This window comes from Leuciscus leuciscus (assembly GCF_965113295.1).
Source record: "Leuciscus leuciscus genome assembly, chromosome: 12".
In the NCBI taxonomy this organism is placed as follows: Eukaryota; Metazoa; Chordata; class Actinopteri; order Cypriniformes; family Leuciscidae; genus Leuciscus; species Leuciscus leuciscus.
Genome location: NC_138736.1, coordinates 5,025,116 through 5,045,888, shown reverse-complemented (window position 1 = coordinate 5,045,888; position 20,773 = coordinate 5,025,116). Strand labels below are relative to the sequence as shown.

At 38.1% G+C, this 20,773-nt stretch overlaps 2 protein-coding genes and 1 long non-coding RNA gene across 5 annotated transcripts in view; 2 read left to right on the top strand and 1 right to left on the bottom strand.

The window, feature by feature from the left end:
• Positions 1–1,887, top strand: part of LOC309511015 — a 97,197-nt gene extending 95,310 nt beyond the window's left edge. Inside the window, exon 2 of the long non-coding RNA XR_014210476.1 lies at positions 1,565–1,887. This is a non-coding gene — a long non-coding RNA (uncharacterized lncRNA). The remainder of the gene's footprint in view (positions 1–1,564) is intronic.
• Positions 1–9,650, bottom strand: part of LOC309510992 (triple functional domain protein-like) — a 62,235-nt gene extending 52,585 nt beyond the window's left edge. Inside the window, exon 1 of one of the 2 annotated variants that reach the window (XM_082186030.1) lies at positions 9,332–9,650. In XM_082186030.1, the coding sequence (XP_082042156.1) occupies positions 9,332–9,401 (70 nt within the window). In that variant the 5' untranslated portion in view covers positions 9,402–9,650. The remainder of the gene's footprint in view (positions 1–9,331) is intronic. The other variant, XM_082186029.1, reaches the window with a different exon arrangement.
• Positions 9,651–11,270: 1,620 nt separating this feature from the next.
• On the top strand, positions 11,271–20,767 carry LOC309510747 (uncharacterized protein). 2 transcript variants are annotated; one of them, XM_082185615.1, is made up of 12 exons: positions 11,271–11,453; positions 11,610–11,678; positions 11,822–11,890; positions 14,371–14,395; positions 16,935–17,021; positions 17,454–17,602; positions 17,688–17,804; positions 17,904–17,937; positions 18,036–18,813; positions 18,979–19,048; positions 20,444–20,521; positions 20,611–20,767. In XM_082185615.1, exons 2-12 carry the CDS (start codon positions 11,619–11,621, stop codon positions 20,764–20,766), a joined length of 1,623 nt encoding a protein of 540 aa, XP_082041741.1. In that variant the 5' UTR covers positions 11,271–11,453; positions 11,610–11,618; the 3' UTR covers position 20,767. The 2 variants fall into 2 exon arrangements, with proteins under 2 accessions (XP_082041741.1, XP_082041742.1); XM_082185616.1 differs by having other exon boundaries at positions 11,271–11,457.
• Positions 20,768–20,773: the final 6 nt, after the last annotated feature.

Genomic DNA, 20,773 nt, shown 5'->3' with positions numbered 1-20,773 from the left:
TAAACCAGCATCTGCAAATCAGTTAAAGAACACAGAGGCATTATTCTAATAATCCATATCCATATTACACAAGTCTGAGTTGATATAGTGAAGCGTGATTGTGTTACAAAAAAAAAAAAAAAAAAAAGACAACAAATAAGTGAGAAAGGCCAAGCTGTTTAAAGACTAAAACACGTAGGAATCAATCAAACAAAACCAGGACACAGACAGAGAGAGAGAGAGCAAGAAAGAGAGAGCGAAAGAAAGATCTCCCCATCCCCCTGCTCTCATTCCCTGATCTATTTTGACAGTCTCCATTACAGCCTTTCTCTCTCACTATTCTTCATCTTCTGTCTTATACCTGTTCCTTGACCTTAACAGCCATGAGGAAGGTGATGCTTCATGACATCTGAAAATCAAACCCCTACAAAGATGAGCTTTAAATTCTAAAAGGATTGTTTTTCGGATGTCATGAAGCATCATCTTCCTCATCGCTGATCAAAAAACAGGATAAGAAATAATCCACTTTAGCTGACTTGTCTCTGCATTGTTCTTTAGCGATCTCTGCTACTGGGAGTATTGGAGGGCGACTGGTCGATCATCCTGACTAGTTCTGAAGGTGCGGCCATTGTTGTTTGGCGAATTCCTGTTGTGAGAGCGAAAGAAATTTCACTGATTTCGCAATGGGTTCGTAGCTTTGCACATCATTACTTTAAACACGAGTATATCTGAACATAGGAAATCACACTGCATTTAATGGCATTAGACGTCATGCTCTCAAAGACAGGAACCCACCTCATGTTTAAATGATGAGCACATACTCAAGTCTATGGATTTTATGAAGGCCTTCCACATGATTCATTCATGCCTCCAATCAGGCACTCACAAACATCCCCCAAATGAGGGTTGAGCTTTGAGATCAAGTGTCTGCTGTGACATTAGAGCTCTCATAATAGCATTGTTTTAAAACAAGCCCCAGGAGAACAGCACTGGAAGAAGAGGAAAGACTCACCGGTTTTATTATTATGCAGGTCCACAAATAGTCAGTCCTCTAGTCTAAACAATTGTTCCTTTTTTTAGATTACAAATTAATAACATGTTCAGCTGAACGGAGAAAGGTTTAACTAGTTTTCAGTTCATCTGTAAATAACCCACAGCTTCTAATGTTGCCCATCATGATCATTTGCTCAGAAATGTCCTCACCTTGTAGCAAATTACACTTCTTAGGCCCTGTTTACACCTGGTATTAAGACACGTTTTGATCGATTGGATCACAAGTGGACGATGCTAAATACAGGTGTAAATGGGTCTAAAACGTTTTGAGCTTGTCCACTTTGGACCACTTCAAGATGTAGTCGAAAACACACTCGACTGGATTGCTTTCGTAGTGTAAACGCTCTGGTCAAATGTGTTCAAACTGCCACAAAAGACCGTCTTCTCTCCGTCTACTGACCTAATGCTTAAACATTATGGGAAGAGCTCTAGCCAGACGGGATTGACCCACCCATACATTGACCCACCCATAGACCCTCCCCTCGAAGAAATCAGGACATAAGTGTTTGAAAGTGGACAAAAGAGACTCCAGATGCAAACAGGAAAGTGTCTCCCTCGTCTACTTGTGATCCGATCGACCAAAACGCATCTTAATACCAGGTGTAAACGGGGCCTTAGAGCAATGCATCAACAAGTTTGCATGATTCACCACTTATACCCCTTTTCCACTGGTGCCGGTTCGGAGCCGGTGCCTACTCACGAACCAGTTCTTTGTGTTTCGACAGCCAAAGAACCGGTTCTCGGCCAGGAAAATTGGTTCAAAGCGGCACCAATTCTTTGCTGGACTAGAACCGTTCTTTTACCACGTCATGCTTACGTCGGGGGCTGGGGGCGGGGTTATTGTGACCAACAACTCGAAGGGAAAGGTTGTGACCGCCATTTCTAAAAACACAGCGCTAGCTAGTAGAAAGAATGATTGAAGAAAGATGGATTCTAAACGTCTTCTTCTGACCCCAATATAGGATCGCAAAGCCAGGAGAAACATTTGCAGAAAGACGATGTAGTCCGCCATTGTAATTGTTATGCTTGAAGTTGGCACAAGCGTTTCAGGGAAAGCTAAGACGTATGGCAACGTACACAGTGATGTAACGACGTCGTTCGCTGGGCTCTCTAGTCAATGGAAAAACAAACAGGTTCTGAGAAGGTTCGTAAGTTGAACCAGCACCAGTTCCGAACCAATTCTTTTTTGGTGGAAAAGGGGTATTAGTGACTGAATCGGTCCATCACTAGTATTATGTGGCGAATCATGAATATATATATATATGCATGGTCGATTAATCGATTAATGGGCCAGTTAGATCCAGTTGGAAAAACTGATTTTTTAACCACATACTCAATGGGGGGTGGGTCATGCATGCAAGCTTAGCAACCAGTATTGGGATTCATAGGAATGCTAAAGAATAGCTTTCTTCAGGTATTTCAAACCTCCTTGGAGAGAGAACGCACCTTAAATGGCAGACTGAGAGCAAGAGCGATGGATGGAGCACAATGTTCCCTGACCCCCATCTCTAAGGAGCTGTGAGGAGATAAATGGAGTACACAATCTTCTCAAATTAAGTATCACGTCAGAGGGAAGAGCATCTCAACAAAACGAGAAGGAGAGAGGTGCAGATCGTTCCGTGATACGGAGTAAAGGAGTATGGAGTAAAGAGAATGGGATGAGAGAAAACCTGAGCCCAGACACCGGGATGAATCCTCAGGGTCTTGACGCTGACTGACTGAGGAACTAGGACAACGTGACGAAAGCAAAAAAGCCCTTACAGACGGACCCAAAGTGATGCAGATGTGCTATCCCAAGTTCTCCCAGCACTGATGAACCACCAAATTCACAACAAAGCTACAACCATTGACCCTGATTCTATGATGTTTCTCCATCAAATAAAAATACTTCACAAATGAAGCTTGTGGGTTTTTGGATGGTTTTTAACACTAAAGTAGTGCCACATAAAACTCCACGCTATCACCTAAATTGCATCTAAAGTCAGAAAAATTGAGCAGGGTATTTGGATTATGTCTTCTGTAAATTTCTATCTATAGTTAAATATATATACTAAATGCAAATCCAAGATACTTCTGTATCTGTTGACTTTATCTGAAACTCTGGTGTGAATCTCCAGTTTCAACAGCTCTAATAAGTAATAAGTAATGTTGGTAACACTTTAGTTTTGGATACAATTCTCACTTTTAAATAGTCGCTTATTAGCACACATATTACTAGGATTTTGGATGTTTATTAGTACTTATGAAGCACATATTAATGCCTTATTCTGCATGACCATATTCTACATTCCTCAATCCTTCCCAATACCTCAACTTAACTACCTTACTAACTATTAATAAGCAGTAATTAGGAGTTTATTGAGGCAAAAGTCATAGTTAATAGTGAGAATTGGACCCTAATCTGCATCTGCAAAGGGTCAATTACACATTTTTTCTCTTTGTTTATGTCAATGTTCAAGACATGTCAACTGTCCGACTTCTTGACACTTGGGTAGATTCTCTTAACATTTCACTACATGTATAATTTTCTCTCGTCATCTACCGTTATATTTAGTGTTTCGACATAGCCAGATAAAAAAAGCTTGTGCTTTATGATAATTTTTTGCAATGATAAACTGCATTTGAAATAATTTACTCTAAAATCATCAGCGAGCGAGTCGATACTCGCCGAAGAACATTGAGTGCCCACCACTGAAAAGTGGAGGGTGTGGTTAAGCAATCACTGTCGTAAGGTCAATTAATATTCACGTCGCCATGGATAAAGAGAGGAAGAGTAAAGACAAATTTCAAAACAAGGATATGGATCATTCTGAGGATGGATGGCATCGACTCAGGCCTCCAAGCGTTTAATGTCTAAGATGGTTCAGGCAATGCCCATACGTATTGTAATGAAAGAACTGGGCCGTGTGTCAGGGGGCTTTTTGAACAGAAATAGGATTCAGGTGTGCTTTTTCAGGGACCGGTTTAATACACAAACATGTCTTCGCCAAAGTTGTTTTCAAAAAGGGAAGTTGGACTTCTACACTATTGTATTCAAACAACAATGCTTTCCTTTTGAACATGATTCCTGACGCTTACAGGGAATGAAACAGTCAATGGCCAAACAGCTGTAATGAAACCCATGGCATGATTTAACTACTTATTACACTGCTCTGTGGAATACTTGATTCTGATTGGTCGATCGGTGTGTTATTCCCCGATAACAACCGGTAAAAACTGATAACACAGGCTCATCCGGGTAACTGAAGTCAGCGCTATACGCTTGGAAAGGTTTTGGTTTTGCGTTTGGTTAGCTAATAAAATATTAAAACTCAAATTAAAATTGTGTACAATTATTGAATTATGTCATCCGGTATCACAGACTCGCTCTTTCTTTTTCATACAAATGCAGCCGCTGCCATTTTTCGATGATTGTTTTGTAGACTGTAATTAATTTTAAGATAATCAGGTAAGATTTTAAAACTCTTTCGTATCAAATCAATATCTTTTATCTCCATAATTATTTATGTGTCAAAATCAAGTCAATATTTCACGTCTAATTATTTACTTATGTGGCAAGTAGCTCTGTAATAAACGGGATAAGATACATCTGGACGGGATAATGTACATCACCCTGACTGGGAACTATCGATGCACAACCATTAGAAAATTAATAACAATATATTGATTGTATTGACACCGCTCTAGACATTTAAATATGGACGTCATGATTTAAATTAAACTATGTGGGAAATTAATTCCCTGGGACAACTAAATAAATATTATACAGTTTAGCAGTCATTAGAAAAACTGATGACAGAATGCAGTAACTGACCAATCAGAATGGCTGATTACTCCATTACTCCAGTCTTCAGTGTCACATGATCCTTCAGAAATCATTCTAATATGCTGATTTGCTGCTCAAGAAATTATTATTATCAATGTTGAAAACAGTTGTGCTGAATATTTTTGTGGAAACCAACCAATGATATATTTTTGAGACTCTCTGATGAATAGAAACTATTCAAATCTTTTATAACATTAAACATAAAAATCATTCTATTCATAAAGAACGGTGTCCATGTTTTATTAACAGTTCAAGTTAGTATTGTGTAAATACCATGGTAACTGTAGTTTCTGTAACCTTAGCCTAAAATACCACCAATTCTATATTTTTTATGACTGTGGTGGCTCATACCAACTACTAGTGGGACTGCTATTTAAAAGCCTTGCATTATAATACCGTTTATTCATCGTGTTACAATTCATATACAATGTATGTGTATGTTAAGTTAAGTGGGACGATACTTGTGTAAGTTAAACATTTGAGAAATAAATTTGCTTGTTTCAAATTCCTAAAAATGTGGGTCACAGCTTAATGACCATGGGAAAATGTGGGTCCCATGGCCAAACCAGAACTACTGCGTTAACCAATGGTAACTAATCGAACCTTAATATAAAGTGTCACCAACAGATAGTCGACACACCGACATATTTTACCCCTCACCCTCATTTTGGCCCTTATTCTGTCTTTTTTGCTTCCCGTCTGCCCTCTCTTCCACTAACTATGTCCCTCATTTTCTGTCAGGATGATCCAGCATCGGCCTGGGTGATTTACTGCCGGAAGCTGTCTTGGCGTCTCTCTCTCTCTCTCTACAGTTGAATAAGTAGGATCTTCTTGCGCTGTACCAGGAGACAGAGGGGGCAGCGAGTGCGCCATTCCTAACCCAGCGAATGTAGGTCAATACGACCTTTCCCTACCACACATGGAGACGGAGAGAAGAGCCGAACAAGAAACTGAAAAAAACATGACAGGGAGAGGGAATAGATGGCCGTGACACAACAGAGACATAGAAGGAGAAAAGGAGAAAGAGAAAGAAAGAGAGAGAGAGCGAGCCTAGGGTGAACGGGCCGAACGCAGGGACGATCCAGCTGAGGTGGTAACAGTCAACGACAGAAAATGTAACTCCTCAATGCTAAACCACATGACGTCTGGGTGTCAGAAAAATTCATCTAACGCTAGAGAGAGAGAAAAAAAGAGCCACTGCCTGGCCTCCAAGAACTACCAGGGGGCCTATTAGCCAAGGACAAAGGCACCATCAAAATCAACAGAAGAGCAATTTAGCACACAATGCAAAGTTCAAAAAAAGTTAATCAGGAAAGAGAAAGAACATAAAACTATGACTTTAACAATAAGAGGGAATATTCTATGAACAAAAGACAGGGGTTTTCACAGTGATGCCGTAGTATAACCATTATTGGTTCGCCAAATAACTTTTTAAGTAAACAGTTCTGACCCTTTTATTTTCTTAGAGTGAACATTTCAAAATAATCTAAAGAGCATTTCTTCCACTATAAAGAACCTTTTGTGCAATGGAAAGATTCCATTATGTTAAAGGTTCTTCGTGGAACCAGATGCCTATAACGAACCTTTATTTTTAAGAGTGAAAGGCATTAAAGGCGACATCTGACATCTTTGTTATTTTTTTGTACATTAAAATGTCTTCTTTAAAGTACCCAGTTTAATATAGGGCAACTATGATTTCCTCAATGCAGAAAACAAAGACGTAATCACAGAATACAGTTATAAAAATGTCATTTACAGTATAACGTGGAATGTCACAGAATTCGGCAAATTTTGGATGAATAAATCAAAAGAATTGGGGGTGAAAAATAATAAATATATATTTCCTATTAATATGCTGTGGCCACTATAAGACACTAAGTGGTTAAGAAATCTGCATAAGAAAATTTTCACGAACAAATTGTGATTCATCCGATAATTTTCATACTAATATTTATTCCACATTTAAGAAGATTTAGAAACAAGTGAAAACCAAACATCCGCAAAAAAACTGTGTGCCTTCGTTAAGATGAAATTTTATACAGATTTATTACATCTTAAAGAAGCAGAGGTTTATATGTACAGATATTAAAGGTGTTTATTAGGTTTGATAACTGGTTTTGAAGATGGTACACTTAGCTTTGCTTGCTCGCAAAAATTACACACTTCACCTTTAGAGGCAGCTGTCAAAAACGTCCATTGGTCTACTGTATATTTCTTCATGACTTTCAAATAAATGAGTCTAGAATGTTCTTTTTGTACTTGATGAGCAACACTCGCATATATATTAGACGACAAACCTTAAGAAAAACAAAAAGCCACTGATGAAGTCAATAGAAAGTGTGGCAGAACTTTCCGAATCGTTAAATATAATAACCTCAGATGTGAACGAGTGAAAATTGTGAAGATCTGCTCAGGCTCACAGAAAGAAAATAATTTCCAGCAGCCATTACCCCAATCTTCAGTGTCACATGATCCTTCAGAAATCATTCTAACATGCTGATTTTGTGCTTATGACATTTCTTATTACTATCAATGATGAAAACATCATTATTGCTGTATCAGACAGCAGACAAGAAGATTCATTTCTATGGCATGTAGACGGATGATGAACACCGGGTCAAGATGTTTAGTGAGTACAGGGGTGAGGAGGTGGAGTTAGAGACAGTCTATGAGCTGATGCATGTTCAAACATGATGGTACACAGATATGTGCAAAAACTGAATAATACAGGACTAACTTACATAGGCAAACACAACACAAATATCAAGAGGCTGAAAAGTGGGTATTAATATTTAACAGTAACTTAGTGGCCATGCTAAAAACAAGCAAAATGTTTAAACCAAAAGCCTCTTGAGAGGTTACTGAAACAACCAAAGGTTTCCGTTGTGAAATCTGCAAGATACAGTACTTCCCATTGTGGTTTCACTACCAAACCCAAAACAAAACCACTACGCTCGTATCTCAAGTGGGTAATGTCATTTGTGTTGAAACTGGTGTAACTTATCATAATACTTTAAAAACAACTTTATAAATCATTTTAGACCCTTGTCAAGTGTCTTGAAGACTTAAGGTTACCCAACATGAAAAACTGTTATAACCAGTATAAGCTGGTCTTCTCAGCCTGGCCAAGCTGGTGTTCATTTGGTTTAACCAGCAAATGAACTGGTCAAACAGAACGACCAGCTAAAATGTGTCCAAAAACAGCTTGAAACCAGCTTAGGCTGGTTTGAGATGGTTGTTTTCAGTAGGACAGGACTTCGTGACCTAGTCTTGGACTGAATATTTCCTGAATGCATTATGCAGAGGCATTAAAATGAGTCTTGTGAATGATTAACTGGGCTTGCAGATGAAAGTCCTGCTATCAGAATGAACAACAAGATGTGTCATATATCTGATATACAAGCCTGTATACATCATCATCAGATAGCTATCAATTAAATCACTGTATAAAACACATTACATCATCATTAACATAAAAGCAATCTAATATTTGATTAAAATAAATATGATATTTCATAAGCTGGTCCAAGACAGAAGGTAATTGTGTCATCAATCTTTCCAGAATAGCTTTGCTAATTTAGCAACCAAATGCTACACGAGACAATCAGGTTACAGATTAATCCTGTTTTCACGCTAAATCTGGCCGAAATAACCGCTATCGCTTCTGTCATTATCTTTTACGTGAATAACGACATCATATCTCTAAGTGCTGAGGTATTAATTATTTTTAACCTCTTTCACCGCCTCAATCTATCACACCATGCTAGCGAGTTAGCAGGGAGTTGGAGTGCCACGCCAGGTCATTGTTTACATTGCTGACTACCTTCGATTCTCAGATTCATCGGATCGCTCATAAACTACTGATTGTCTGACTAACTGATAGTCTTGTGTTTATAAATAACGGTATTTTATGTATCCGTTCAGAAATGGGTCATTAAAAAGTAGCATAAAGGGACTGACACTTTGAATTTACTTCATTTCCTATGGCTGCCTCCAAATCAAGATAAAAGAGTATGGAGATGATAATAGACCATAAGGGGTTTTGTGGGTAAAATCTGTGTATTTGGGAGTATAACTGAAATTATTTATTCATGTGGCCTGCACAACACTCCAGCTAACCTTATATTTCCACCCACAAGCCCATATGTTGCACGACTGACCCACATAAATTGAACATAATGATCTTTTACTGACAAAGCAGTTAAAATCCATAGGATGTGATAGTGATTTCTGTAATTATGCTGCTAAAATCTTTATCAAATGACTCGAGCTAACGACACAACCAACTGATATTTCTCCAGCTAGGTTGTCATAAACCACATTTCCAACCTAACGCTGGTTGTCAAAAGCAATATTATAGAGATGTTTGCACTTAATGCATTATATATGGTAGAAAAACGACTGTAAATGCCCAGTGCGACCCACCCTCCCCATCCGAACAATGTCCCGCAGCCTCGCGAGTTTCGGGCTTACCAGATTTGAAGAACGTCGCTATATCGGCCGCGTCCTTAGCCGCCTCCTCGGCCCCTTCCCCCGAGCTCATGGCTGTGGCGAAAAACACAAAAAACTAATATCCAAATCTAAAGTTGCTCTTTATTTTCCCCACAGGCAGAGGGATTTAGAAAATATGTCCGCCCCTGTGTCTGAGGAATGATCTGACACGGACGGGAAAGGATCACTTCTGACTGCTGGGGAACATCACAAAACCTCCTCCATCTTGGATAACACAAATTACTAATAGCGCCGGCCGGCGGCTCTCCCGAGTGTAGCTGAGACTGGAGTCAGGGATGACTGCCGGGGGCGGGAGTTTGCTTCAGAAAAAGCAGCCTTTTCCCTTTCCAGTGACCTTAACTGGGTCCTCAGGGGCCCCATAATGATTTTTTTTGGTAGAATATGATGGAATTCGAAACATCCAATTTTCCTTGCCACTTCAAAGACTCTTCATGATAGATCATATATTCATTAGAAATGTGTTTTGATGTGCACAAAAAAATCTTCTTCGAATTGATTCTCTCAAACCTGAAATGAAAGTTGTTACTGTAACATTGAATGAACACCCAAAAATGAATGAACACCCACATTTTAAAATGAATAAACACCCAAATTTACACTATTATATTTTACACTATATTGTATCTTATTTGTGTGTGTGTGTGTGTGTGTGTGTGTGTGTGTGTGTGTGTGTGTGTGTGTGTGTGTGTGTGTGTGTGTGTGTGTGTGTGTGTGTGTATGCGCTGTTGTATTTTGTTTATTTTATTTATTGTCTGTTTTTACATTTGGACCCTGTGTCGGTAATAAAGTTTGATGATGATGATGATTTTCCCTCATATTGTCTTCAGATCATTTCTGGCTCATTTTCAATAAAGGCACATTTTTAGGCCTATGTAATTTTCTCCTATAAGACCACATGGCAACAAAAAACACTAAAGTACTTTCCTAAACACCTATAAACACCAAATTGGATTATTGAAACAGATGTGAAACGTCACAATGTAAATTTATGTTGAAATACACAATTTCTTTATTTGTGAACTGAAACAATGACTTGTAATGAAATGTGACAGTGAAATGCCAAAAGTGATGGAAATCCGTTAACAATTTTTTACTGTAATTATCCCATCAACATTCAATTCATTTTTTTTTTTATCATGATACACATTGGGACCTGGATTTAGTCCAAGAGGAGGTCTCTTAGAGGTTTTAGACCTGTAATCATTTTTTATGTGTTTTTATTGCAGGTCAAATCTAACTCAAAGATCACAGGTGGGTGGGAACAGTTTCCTATATCATAGGAAGGTTACAAGGTTTCCTGATGTGCATTAGTGCAGATACACAAGTAGCCTAATTTTCAAATTCCTCTGTTTTTCACAATTCTCCCAATCTTTTGGCTTTCTTTTACATTAAATTGTAAAAGAGAGGCAGAGAGCGGGATATATTTCTGTTTGTCAGTGGATTTACTGTACTGTATATTCACTATAGCCTCTGGCGAATGTCATAAAGCCCACACTTATTGAGTCACACCGACCTCTGCTGGGGAAAACTCTACGTGCATTGGGTAGCATTCTTCAGGTAACCTGTTTTTTGGGTTTCATCATTGAACAGTACTGTTCCAAGCTCGGTTTTGTCCCAAACCTGTATAACTTTTGTTCTGTGGAACACAAAATAATATATAAGACAGACGAGTCTCAGTCACCATTCACTTTCATTGTTTGCTTTTTATTGTGAATGGTGACTGAGGCTGTATAGTGTTAGTTAGACATAACATCTAATTTTATGTTATACGGGAGAAGAAAAGGGGTCATACAGGTTGGGAACAACACAATTATCTTAGTTTATTTTATTATTATTATTATTAATTTATTTTACGAACTATTCGCACCCATCCACTAGGTGGTACAAACGGTTTCGCAGACAATATAATTTCACCACAGAAGAAGCAAAGGATGAAAGAAGTGGCCTAACGTAAAAATTGAATTTCACTAAATTTTGTTTGTAACATCTCTTTAATATCAGTGTTCAAGTAAATAGTTTTTTGTTTGGGGGAATTAAACGCGCAGATTGCTAATTCGCTAATTCTTGCGGGCGAGGCGTTACAGTAGGTGCGTCGCAATTTTGATTTCGTGAACGTGTATGAAACGTGTGATGCATCTAAATTGATTCATGTTTTCTGCACTGTATTAATCTCGCACGACTGTCTAAGAACATATTATGTGCATAGCTCCCTATAAAACAACATTGTGTCTTGTTTTAGTTTGCAGAGATGTCTGATTTGCTGACAGTGTACGACGATGACCAGGCCAACACCTTCATCGATTGCATGGTAAATCCGTCTTATTTTGACCGTAGTGCATAAAAACAGATAGTACTGTTCATCCTTTTTATTATAACTCTATGTAACGTTAAATGCATTGATGTGACTTGATTATAGACAATTAAGTAATATTGATAACTTTCGTTCCTCAGATCTGCGATAAAAGAATAAGGGGCGAAACACATTACAAAATCCACGTGACTACACTGCAACATTTGAAGGTAAGGAAAGAAAATCTAGTATAGTGTCTGAAGGAATATCAATAATTGACCACCAAATTTAGAACATTTAAAATGATTTCCGAAGGATCACGTGACACTGAAGACTGCAGTAATGGCTGCTGTTTTTTCTCTGTATTTTTGAATGTAAAATTGTGTTTAGGCTACATAGCACTAATATTTCTGTTTTTATGTAAGTATTATTAATAATGTTTTTTAGTAGTTTTAGACAATAATACTTGATTGTTTTTTTTTGTTTTTTGTTTTTATTCACTTTTCTGCTTCATTCAACTTTAGGACTTCTAAGGATTAGAGATCAACCAGCGAACAACATTTTGCCTGTTCATTTCCTTTGTCTCGGACACTGTTTACTAGTCTGACAAACTAGTATCTACAAACTAGTGTCTGGGAACACACCATTGGCAGGGCTCAATTCGAGGGGCGGGATAAACGGTTGTCTTTCAAATTCCCTCTGCATGCAATAGGATAGCGCAACAACCAACCAGAGCGTTTTCACATCAGCGGAGCTAGTTGATAGATTAAACTTTTGCCGTATCCGGTCGGCAAAACTCCGAATGACTTCAGTGCCGTTCTTTCTTTTCACAAAGAAAAGCTTAACTCCAAGTCTTCCGGAGTCGCGGCCGAAGCCGATTGGAAAGACCGCTGTTCGCCAGCAGCGGCAGCCATCTTCTTTGTTTTCAAGTAGCAGGGAATTCACGCGGAACCATCACAACTCTGCCGTCATTATGTTAAGCCCGCCCACCGACTCTATACACGATGTGATTGGCCTGACTAGAGTTTGGTTTTTCCAGCTCGCAAGCCAACGGAGAGTTGCTAGACGACACTGGCTGCAAAATAGTTTGCTGCCGCTAGGGTGCGTCTAGATTTCTAGGCCAACTGTTTACTGGTTATGACCTTGTATATGGGTTATTCTGCATTGCTTTACCAGTCCCAAAATCTACTCATTCTTCTTTAAAGCAGATTCGATAGAGTTGTGTGGACACTGGACTATTTTGGAGTCTGTTCGAAGACATTTCTTTATCTTTACTATAAGCAACAGTATGACCACAAAGACGTCAGAGACCCCAGCGTCCTCTTTCAAGGACACTTTTCTTGGTCCACTTCTGGTTCTTTTAAAAAGGATTCAAGTGTGAAAACATCCTGAGACACTGAGATGCCAGTTACATAACATTTTGAAGACCAAATACACTCTACCATTGCTTTAACTAGGGTTTCAATCACGTGCATCTTCAGTCTCCTGAATGGATGGTGCTGCTTGAAACAATATATTCTCGTACACTTCCGTATGTTTGAGAAGATTCAGGAGCACTATAACATTTGTTTATTCTTGTTGTCTGAGGGCATCCTCAAACTACTTCAAATAGTTGTCATCGGCACAAAATTGTGCTGTATTTTGTCAGACGACAGCCAGTGCGGTTTGTTGGAGATGATGTGCTTCTTTGCAAGACTGCTTATTGACCATTGGATGCATGTTGCATACTAAAATGGCAAGAGTTGTGAAAATCTGTGAGTTCCAGTCTGTTTGACTGGCCGCGATGCGAGAGTACAGGTTGCAGCAAAGAATGTTCACAAGGAAGAACTTGTTGCTTTATTTTTCCAAAGTTTGTGACATTCGTGACAAATTTTAATCTTTGAAAGTTACTCAAAGGTTTTGTTTGAGGCAATTTGTAGCAAGTAAACAAGCAATCTTCGAGCACAAATGTATTTTATTTATGCCTGGGAGATAGTTAGTACTTACTACTTTTGGTCAAATGGAAATTCTGACCATAAATTCTTCCTGAATAACTTCCACATGCTGTCACTGTCGGTTCTTTGGGTTCTGAACAGAAAGGATTTTACCTACTGGATTGTAGGTAATCCCAAAAAATTCTCTTTCATTTAGAAATATCACTGTTTTTTATAAAATAACACCGGTTCTACCTGAATAAATATCGCACTGAATCCTGCATAAATCCAAGGACACATTTTCATGTTTTTTTCTAGTCTTTGAATGACTTGTATTAAGTACATTCTCACTGGACTGTTCAGAACTCTTATGCTTTTACACTTTTGTGGCACATTACTCTTCAACTTTTGTGAAATTCCTCATTATTTCATCGCATGAAAAAGTGAAACCCAACCTTGTGGATTGCTTCTGGAAAATTTGGATTCCTTATTCCACACACATTATGGTGTCCATACTTTTGGTTCATCAACCTTTACCTTTTCTTCAGAGTGATGCACAATACTGGTCCCATAGATCTCCTGGGGTTAAGTGCCTTAATCAAGAGCCCAATGATGAAAGAAGGTCTCCCCCTTTTTGGGGTTTGGACCATCAACTATCTCAACACTCTTTGTTGCTTTGTCATTATTAACTTTTGTTTACTTTATTTCAGTATTGCAAGTAACTCCTATGAAGTGATCATAAGTAAAACGTATAATCATCTGTCCCTGTTTTTCCTCCACTGTTTATCTCTTCAAAGAAAGAGGAGTCCTATGCTTCACAGGGTAAGTAGTAAAAATCACAACTTTGTGATACAATCTTTTTTTTCTTATAGTTTCCTTATTGTGTTCAGTAAAAAAAGATCACGTTTTGTTCAGACAGAGTTGGAATCAGTGTAATAAGATTATACTAAGGGTGTTTTCACACTTGACAGGTTTGGTTCGATTACAACTAACTCTGTTAGTGCGGTTCATTTAAATAAATGTGAACCTGAATCTGCCACCAAACAGGCGGACCGTGAACTACATTTTCAGGTGCAGTTCAACTGAGTTATGAACACAACATGGACCAAACACATCTAAAAGATCCAAAAACTGGATGTAATTTCACAAGATGCGACCCTAAAAAGGACAGAATGCTCAAGCATACCTGGTTCTTCTCGTCATAGTCGCGATGTTGTTCAGTACAGGCATTGGAACCACTGTCCAATCCAATCAGACCTTATCCTTATGCCTTTTGTTTTATAGCTTTAGGTCCAGTGTTAAAAATGACAGTGTGAACGCTGAGCGAACCAGGACTAAATATATAATTTTCTTTTTTGGAGGCACCAGAAACTGAACTACAAGTGTGAACACACCCAAAGTGTCGCAGAATTTAATTAATTATTAGTTATTTTGACATTTTAATGTGCTTAGAAGCACAATTCTGTATCCTATCAGGAAATTCAACAGAAATCTCAAGGAGTTTGTAAGTATTCAAATTGTCAGGTATCATTCCATAGGTCAGGTAGGGTTTCCATTGAGGAAGATCTCCTTCTGCCATCATAATATATGGGCGTCAAACTCACAGGATTCACCACTGATGATAGGAATCATCACAAGAACTGTTTTGTTTTTTCTGAAGTAATATGAAGACCTAGCTGATATAGTTTTGTTGGCAGTCAGCTGTGGATTTGAAGATTAAGAAGAAACAGAATCCTGTTGGAATCACACAGAACTGAGATGAGAAACGCATACGTGGATTTTTATGGATGTAGTGAAATCATGGGATTTTCAAGAAACAGGAATAGAATAAGATGTGACTCTTATTTCAGGAATTTAGGGGGGACGCGGGCGACTTTAGGTGTAAGGCATGAAACGGAATTTGTGATGTATATCCTAGTGAAACGGCTTCTCGAATGAGGAAAAAAATGTAGGGCGGGACGAGACTTGAGTTTGTCTATCAGGAATTGATTGGACCGTTGTCATTTCATGCGAGTGACATGTTGCTGGAGGGGAAGGATTGAGACTCGTCTGTCTGTTGGACAGCCTTATTGGCCAGCCTTCTCTTCTCTGATGACAAGCACATCAGTGCAATGTCACTGTGAGGGGGCCGGTTTTCTATTTAAAGATTACAAATGCACATTTAAAAAACAATTATGTGCACAGATAAACCATTTTCAATAAACACTGCAACATTGCAATGGTGACATAAGAACTACATCTGAACAATGAACTCATCGGTTTGCCTCATTGTTCATGCCATCCAGTAATTTATTTTTTTCCACCATATTTATTTAAATGTGCAATGTGGGAGGAATTTGTACATTTCCCCACACCCCAAAATACAGTATACATGCTGTAAATAGCACAATGCTTCCAGTGTGCTCAGCAGATTTTCTTACTTTTTTTATTTCACTTTCATAGTGCCCCCTTTTATATCTGTGATTACCAAAGGAGGCATTGAGGACTAGAGAAGCAAGTACGTCATACATATTATGTGTATGGACAGATTCCCAGGTGCATAAGTTTGAATTTCTACAGCATCTTTCAGACTGATCTCAATCCTGGGATACTGTTTTGCCATAGTGATGTGAGAAAGCTAGTACAACGGTTGTACCAGCTCATCACCTGTGCAAAACCTGTTTCTTGCACTGCGCAAAGATGCTTTTCAGCATGACTTCTCTGTGAAGTTACTGGACTTTGATGTTGCCCAAAAGCTTCTTAGATTCTAGAGATCTGAGATACCATATGGATCCTTGAGTGGATGGCACAATTTAGTAATGCTTCAGCATTACTTCACAATTTGAGACCAGTTTGTCTTTCATCAAGTGATGTCTTTTATGATTGCTGAACATTAGACGGCCTCCCCTGGATTTTCATGAAATGTGACGGTTCAGCAGAAATATATGGGAATGTCCTTTAAATATTGGTAAGAAGGATAACAAGAATTTTTATTTATTTTTTTACCTGAAAAGAGGCCTCGAGTCTAAATCAGCTTCTACTTAACCAGAAACAGTGTTCATGAAAATGAACTTTATCTTTTACAGTTTGATAGTAGGTCAAATGGAAACAATTTTGAAGCAAACGTCAACATTTCGGAGGGATCTTCATCAATCTTCATCAAATTTCATTCAAATTTGTGTTCCTCTGGTACAAACTGCTTATAAAAAAGCATAATGCTTGAAAATGCACCTTTTTTTGAACGGGGTGGGCATATTTCAGACATTTTGTGTTATTTAGAAGATTCTGCTACAGTAGAAGAATTATATGAACTTTGAACATAGGATTATATTTGTAACCTTTTGAAATGAACATGTTTTATGAGCTTATTCTGTCCTTATAGGAAAGATTCCGAGACAACCTCCACTGCCGGAATGGAAAGATATCATAGAATATTTGAAATACCTGAAACTTGATGAGCCCATTATTGGTAAGATGACTTTAATGGTTAGGATACCATTGAAATCATGATGAGTGAAACAGTCTTAAAGGGATAGTTCACCCTATAATGAAAGTTTAGTCATCATTTACTCACCTCATGTCTTTACAAATCTGTATGGTTTTCTTTCTTTTGTAAAACACGAAAGAAGATATTTTGGAAAATGTTTTGGAACTGTTTTCGTCCATACAGTGGAAGTGAATGGGGTCCAAAATAACTCTGGAATTTGGTCCCCTTTGACTTTCATTATATGGCCAAAAACAAATACTGAGACGTTTTTCAAAATATCTTCTTTTATGTTCCGCAGAAGAAAACCAATCATATGAAATGGCATGAGGTGAGAGAAATGTTTATTATTAGGTGAACTATTCAGTATTTTACAATTTAATTAAACTGCTTACTCTTCCTTTTTTCTTTGTTCAGGTCTCGGCTCCCTGAGACAGATTCCAGATCATATCGCTGATGATGGCAAAGGCGTGTTAAAATACAAGTGCCGATTGTGTAATGTTGATATGGACCTTTTTAGTATGGTGGCCCATGTCGTTGGACGCAAGCACCGGCAAAAATACTTGGTATGGTGGCATTTTTCCTCATTTTACTTTACCTTTATTCTGTTCAGAGTAAATTAAAGTGGTTACATTAGATCTGTCTTGTCAGGAACTGAAAAGGCCAGATTTGGTGACATGGCATGACAGCGCACAGAAACAACCAGGTCTCGTTGCCAGAGCTAAAGCTGCAGTAGTCGAAAAGCAGGAGGGATGGGGAACGCCAGTGGTATTAACATCTTTGTTGCTTATAAAATGAATTATTTTTAATAGTTTACATTAAACATCTAGAAATATGAATTACTATTCAGCTGTAATTTCATTTCAGGCACTCAGAAGAGACGTATTTCCAAATTACCAAGGTGAAATTTTGACTTTTTAAACCACAGCTGCTTATTTTAATTTTTTATACAGAATTCCAGTTTGTGTAAAATTGTAAACAAAATGTTGTACCTTACAGGAAGAGATTTACAGTCCAGTGTTCATGAACAACCCTACTATGGACGAGACTCTAGTAGGGAGTCACCTTTGGCAGAAGATATTCATAAACAGACGTACTTAGAAGAACAGGGAGGACCATATTATACTGGCGAAAAGTATGACCATTATGATAGACCTAATCCAGATGATGCAGTTCACCAGCAATCCTATCCAGAAGGAAACCGACATCAACAACCATATGAAGAAGCCGACATTCGAGGAAGAGGCTCACGAGGGGATCATTATCCTGAAAGAGCTGAAAGAGAAATGCATACTAGGCCCTATGCAGACCAGGGTGCAAGGAGACTTCGAGAAGACTATGAAGAAGTTCTTGGCCAAGGACAGTTCTCAAGAGGTGATAGACTTGTGTCTATAGATGTCCAAGAGAAAGTTTATAATGAAGGCATGCCAAGAAACCGATTTAATGACAAAGACCTCCGAATCCAGCGCCCTGGAGAATCTGATTATCAGGCTGAGCCAATGGAATATAGGCGATACGCAACTTATGAAGAGGAAAAACTTGCCACGAATCCCATGCCAATGCATGGAAAAGGTTTTCATGACGAGGAGAGAAGAGGGACTGTCAGAGAGTTGCACAGAGGGACTTGGGACAAAGCTAATGAGATGCAAGGTTACCCCCACATGCTTGAGCCCAGAGATCCAAGAGCATATTCACAGGAAGCTGTTCCAGCTAAAAAGAAAAAGAAGAGCAGATTCTCTGATGCAACCACAGAGGAAATAGCACTCGCACATATGAGGTAGCTTGTTGGATCATTTCATAGTCACATTCAGAAAATCATAAACTTTGTTGCAATGTTATAAAATTTGATGCAATTATTCGTATTTTTATACAGCCATTTGCATTAGTCTGTTGTCTTTAATTGTATGTTTTTTTGTTTGTTTTTTTTCAATTCTTATTTTAGACATTCCAAAAAAAACATCCAAAAAGAGAAGTCAAGAGGAGCACAGTTCAGAGCAAAACATCCACCTCCGGTAAAACTGCAAAGCCACTAAACTCTTGGGTTTACACACAAAAACGAGTGTATTGAGAATTTAAGATAACTTGTTTTAAAGGGTAACTCTCGCCAAAATGCAACGTAGGGTCTTTTAGTTAATCTACCCGAGGAAAACTTTCATTTACAAGCATAATTAGGATGGAAACGCCACTTTTAAGTTTGACCGTATTTTCATTTTCGGTCAAATTGCCTTTTGAATGGGAGTGCTTGGGGCACTTCTATGATAGCATTTAAAATCGCTATTTTTAAAACACTAAGAAGGCTCGACACAACATGAAACTGTGCTGGAAGTATCACCAGGGGCTCTACACATGAACTCGAGCATTGAGAACATTGTTTGTGTACACAGAGTTTACTAAAAATAAATATTTTGAACAACTCACTGTGTTTCCGTCCTCCGGCATTTTGACAGTCAAAAATAGTCAGTCTCTGAATGCGAATGAACTGACTCTGAATTTTAATATTGCTTCTTATATGAGGATCCTTTTTCAAATACAAGGTTAATATTGATTTTCACTAACGACAAAACAACAAATTATCCGTGAATTTATATGGAAGCTTTAGGAGCTTTCCATCTTTACTCTCCTCCCCGTTACGGAGATCGACTATTTTTGAATGACAAAATGCCGACGGACGGAAACACACAGTGAGTTGTTCAAAATCTTTCTTTTTAATAAACTCTGTGTACACGAACAACGTTCTCAATGCTCGAGTTCATGTGTAGAGCCTCTGGTGATACTTCAAGCAAAGTTTCAAAGTGCATTTACATGCAGTTTAAGTTTGATTTCAGTTGGACTAAAGCAATAACTTTGTCTTGTTAAAATATGTATACAAAGGTCTGTTTTTGTGAAGTCCGACTAATGGTGTGGTAATATTTACTGTTATTCATTGAATTTTCACGGTTGAATTTCAGTCATTTCAATAGGAATCCATGTGAATGGGAATTTCGCCTAAGTGCGAAAAAGAAAATTTCCCCACACAAATTTCGCAACGAGTTCACGTAAATTTGTCAAGTTGACCAACAGAAAGATGCTCGGTTTGAAAGGGACTTCAAACACCACTACACTATTGATAGCCAATGGATCTTTTTTGTTAGTGAAATTTTGCTTTTTTGCACCTTGACAGAAATACATAGTGATTTGTAGCTTGTGCTTGTCCAGCATGTACTGTATACATATTAATCAGACTACAATTGGCTGCCTTCTACTCTCTTTGTACAAGCAAACGTATTTAATATTTCAAATATTCAACCAAACATTTTGTCGCACTGTAGTTTGACTACGCAAAAAACTCGCTATAACTGTGTATGTAATTGTACTTTGTGCTCGTTGGCGTTCTCATGTTTATGTTTTTTGTATTCCTCTCTATACAGTCATTCAATAACCAATTTGTGGACCCTGGAAGTGAATCCCATCTTGATCCAAAACATGAAAACGTTCTGGACATACTTGTGAGTGCAGAATATTTGACCAACATGAAAACAATTATTTACTTGATAGACTGGAGTTTTTATTTGAACATATTCTTTTCAAATTACAGAGTGACATCCAGATCGAAAATATGGATGACGCCAGATTTCTTAAAGAAAAGTTGTGCACAGTTTTGAAAGAGTTCCATGCAAAGAAATCCGGAACAGCTGGGGTAAGCACAGTGTTATCTTTTAAGAATCATTCTCATTTAATTTGGTCTAAATAATTATCTT

Bases quoted from the DNA above. Each gene is read 5' to 3' on its own strand.
- LOC309510747 (XM_082185615.1), top strand. From the start codon at position 11,619: ATGTCTGATTTGCTGACAGTGTACGACGATGACCAGGCCAACACCTTC. The intron at 11,891-14,370 runs GTAAGGAAAGAA...ATCTCTTCAAAG, and splicing joins CTACACTGCAACATTTGAAG to AAAGAGGAGTCCTATGCTTC. The intron at 18,814-18,978 runs GTAGCTTGTTGG...TTCTTATTTTAG, and splicing joins ATAGCACTCGCACATATGAG to ACATTCCAAAAAAAACATCC.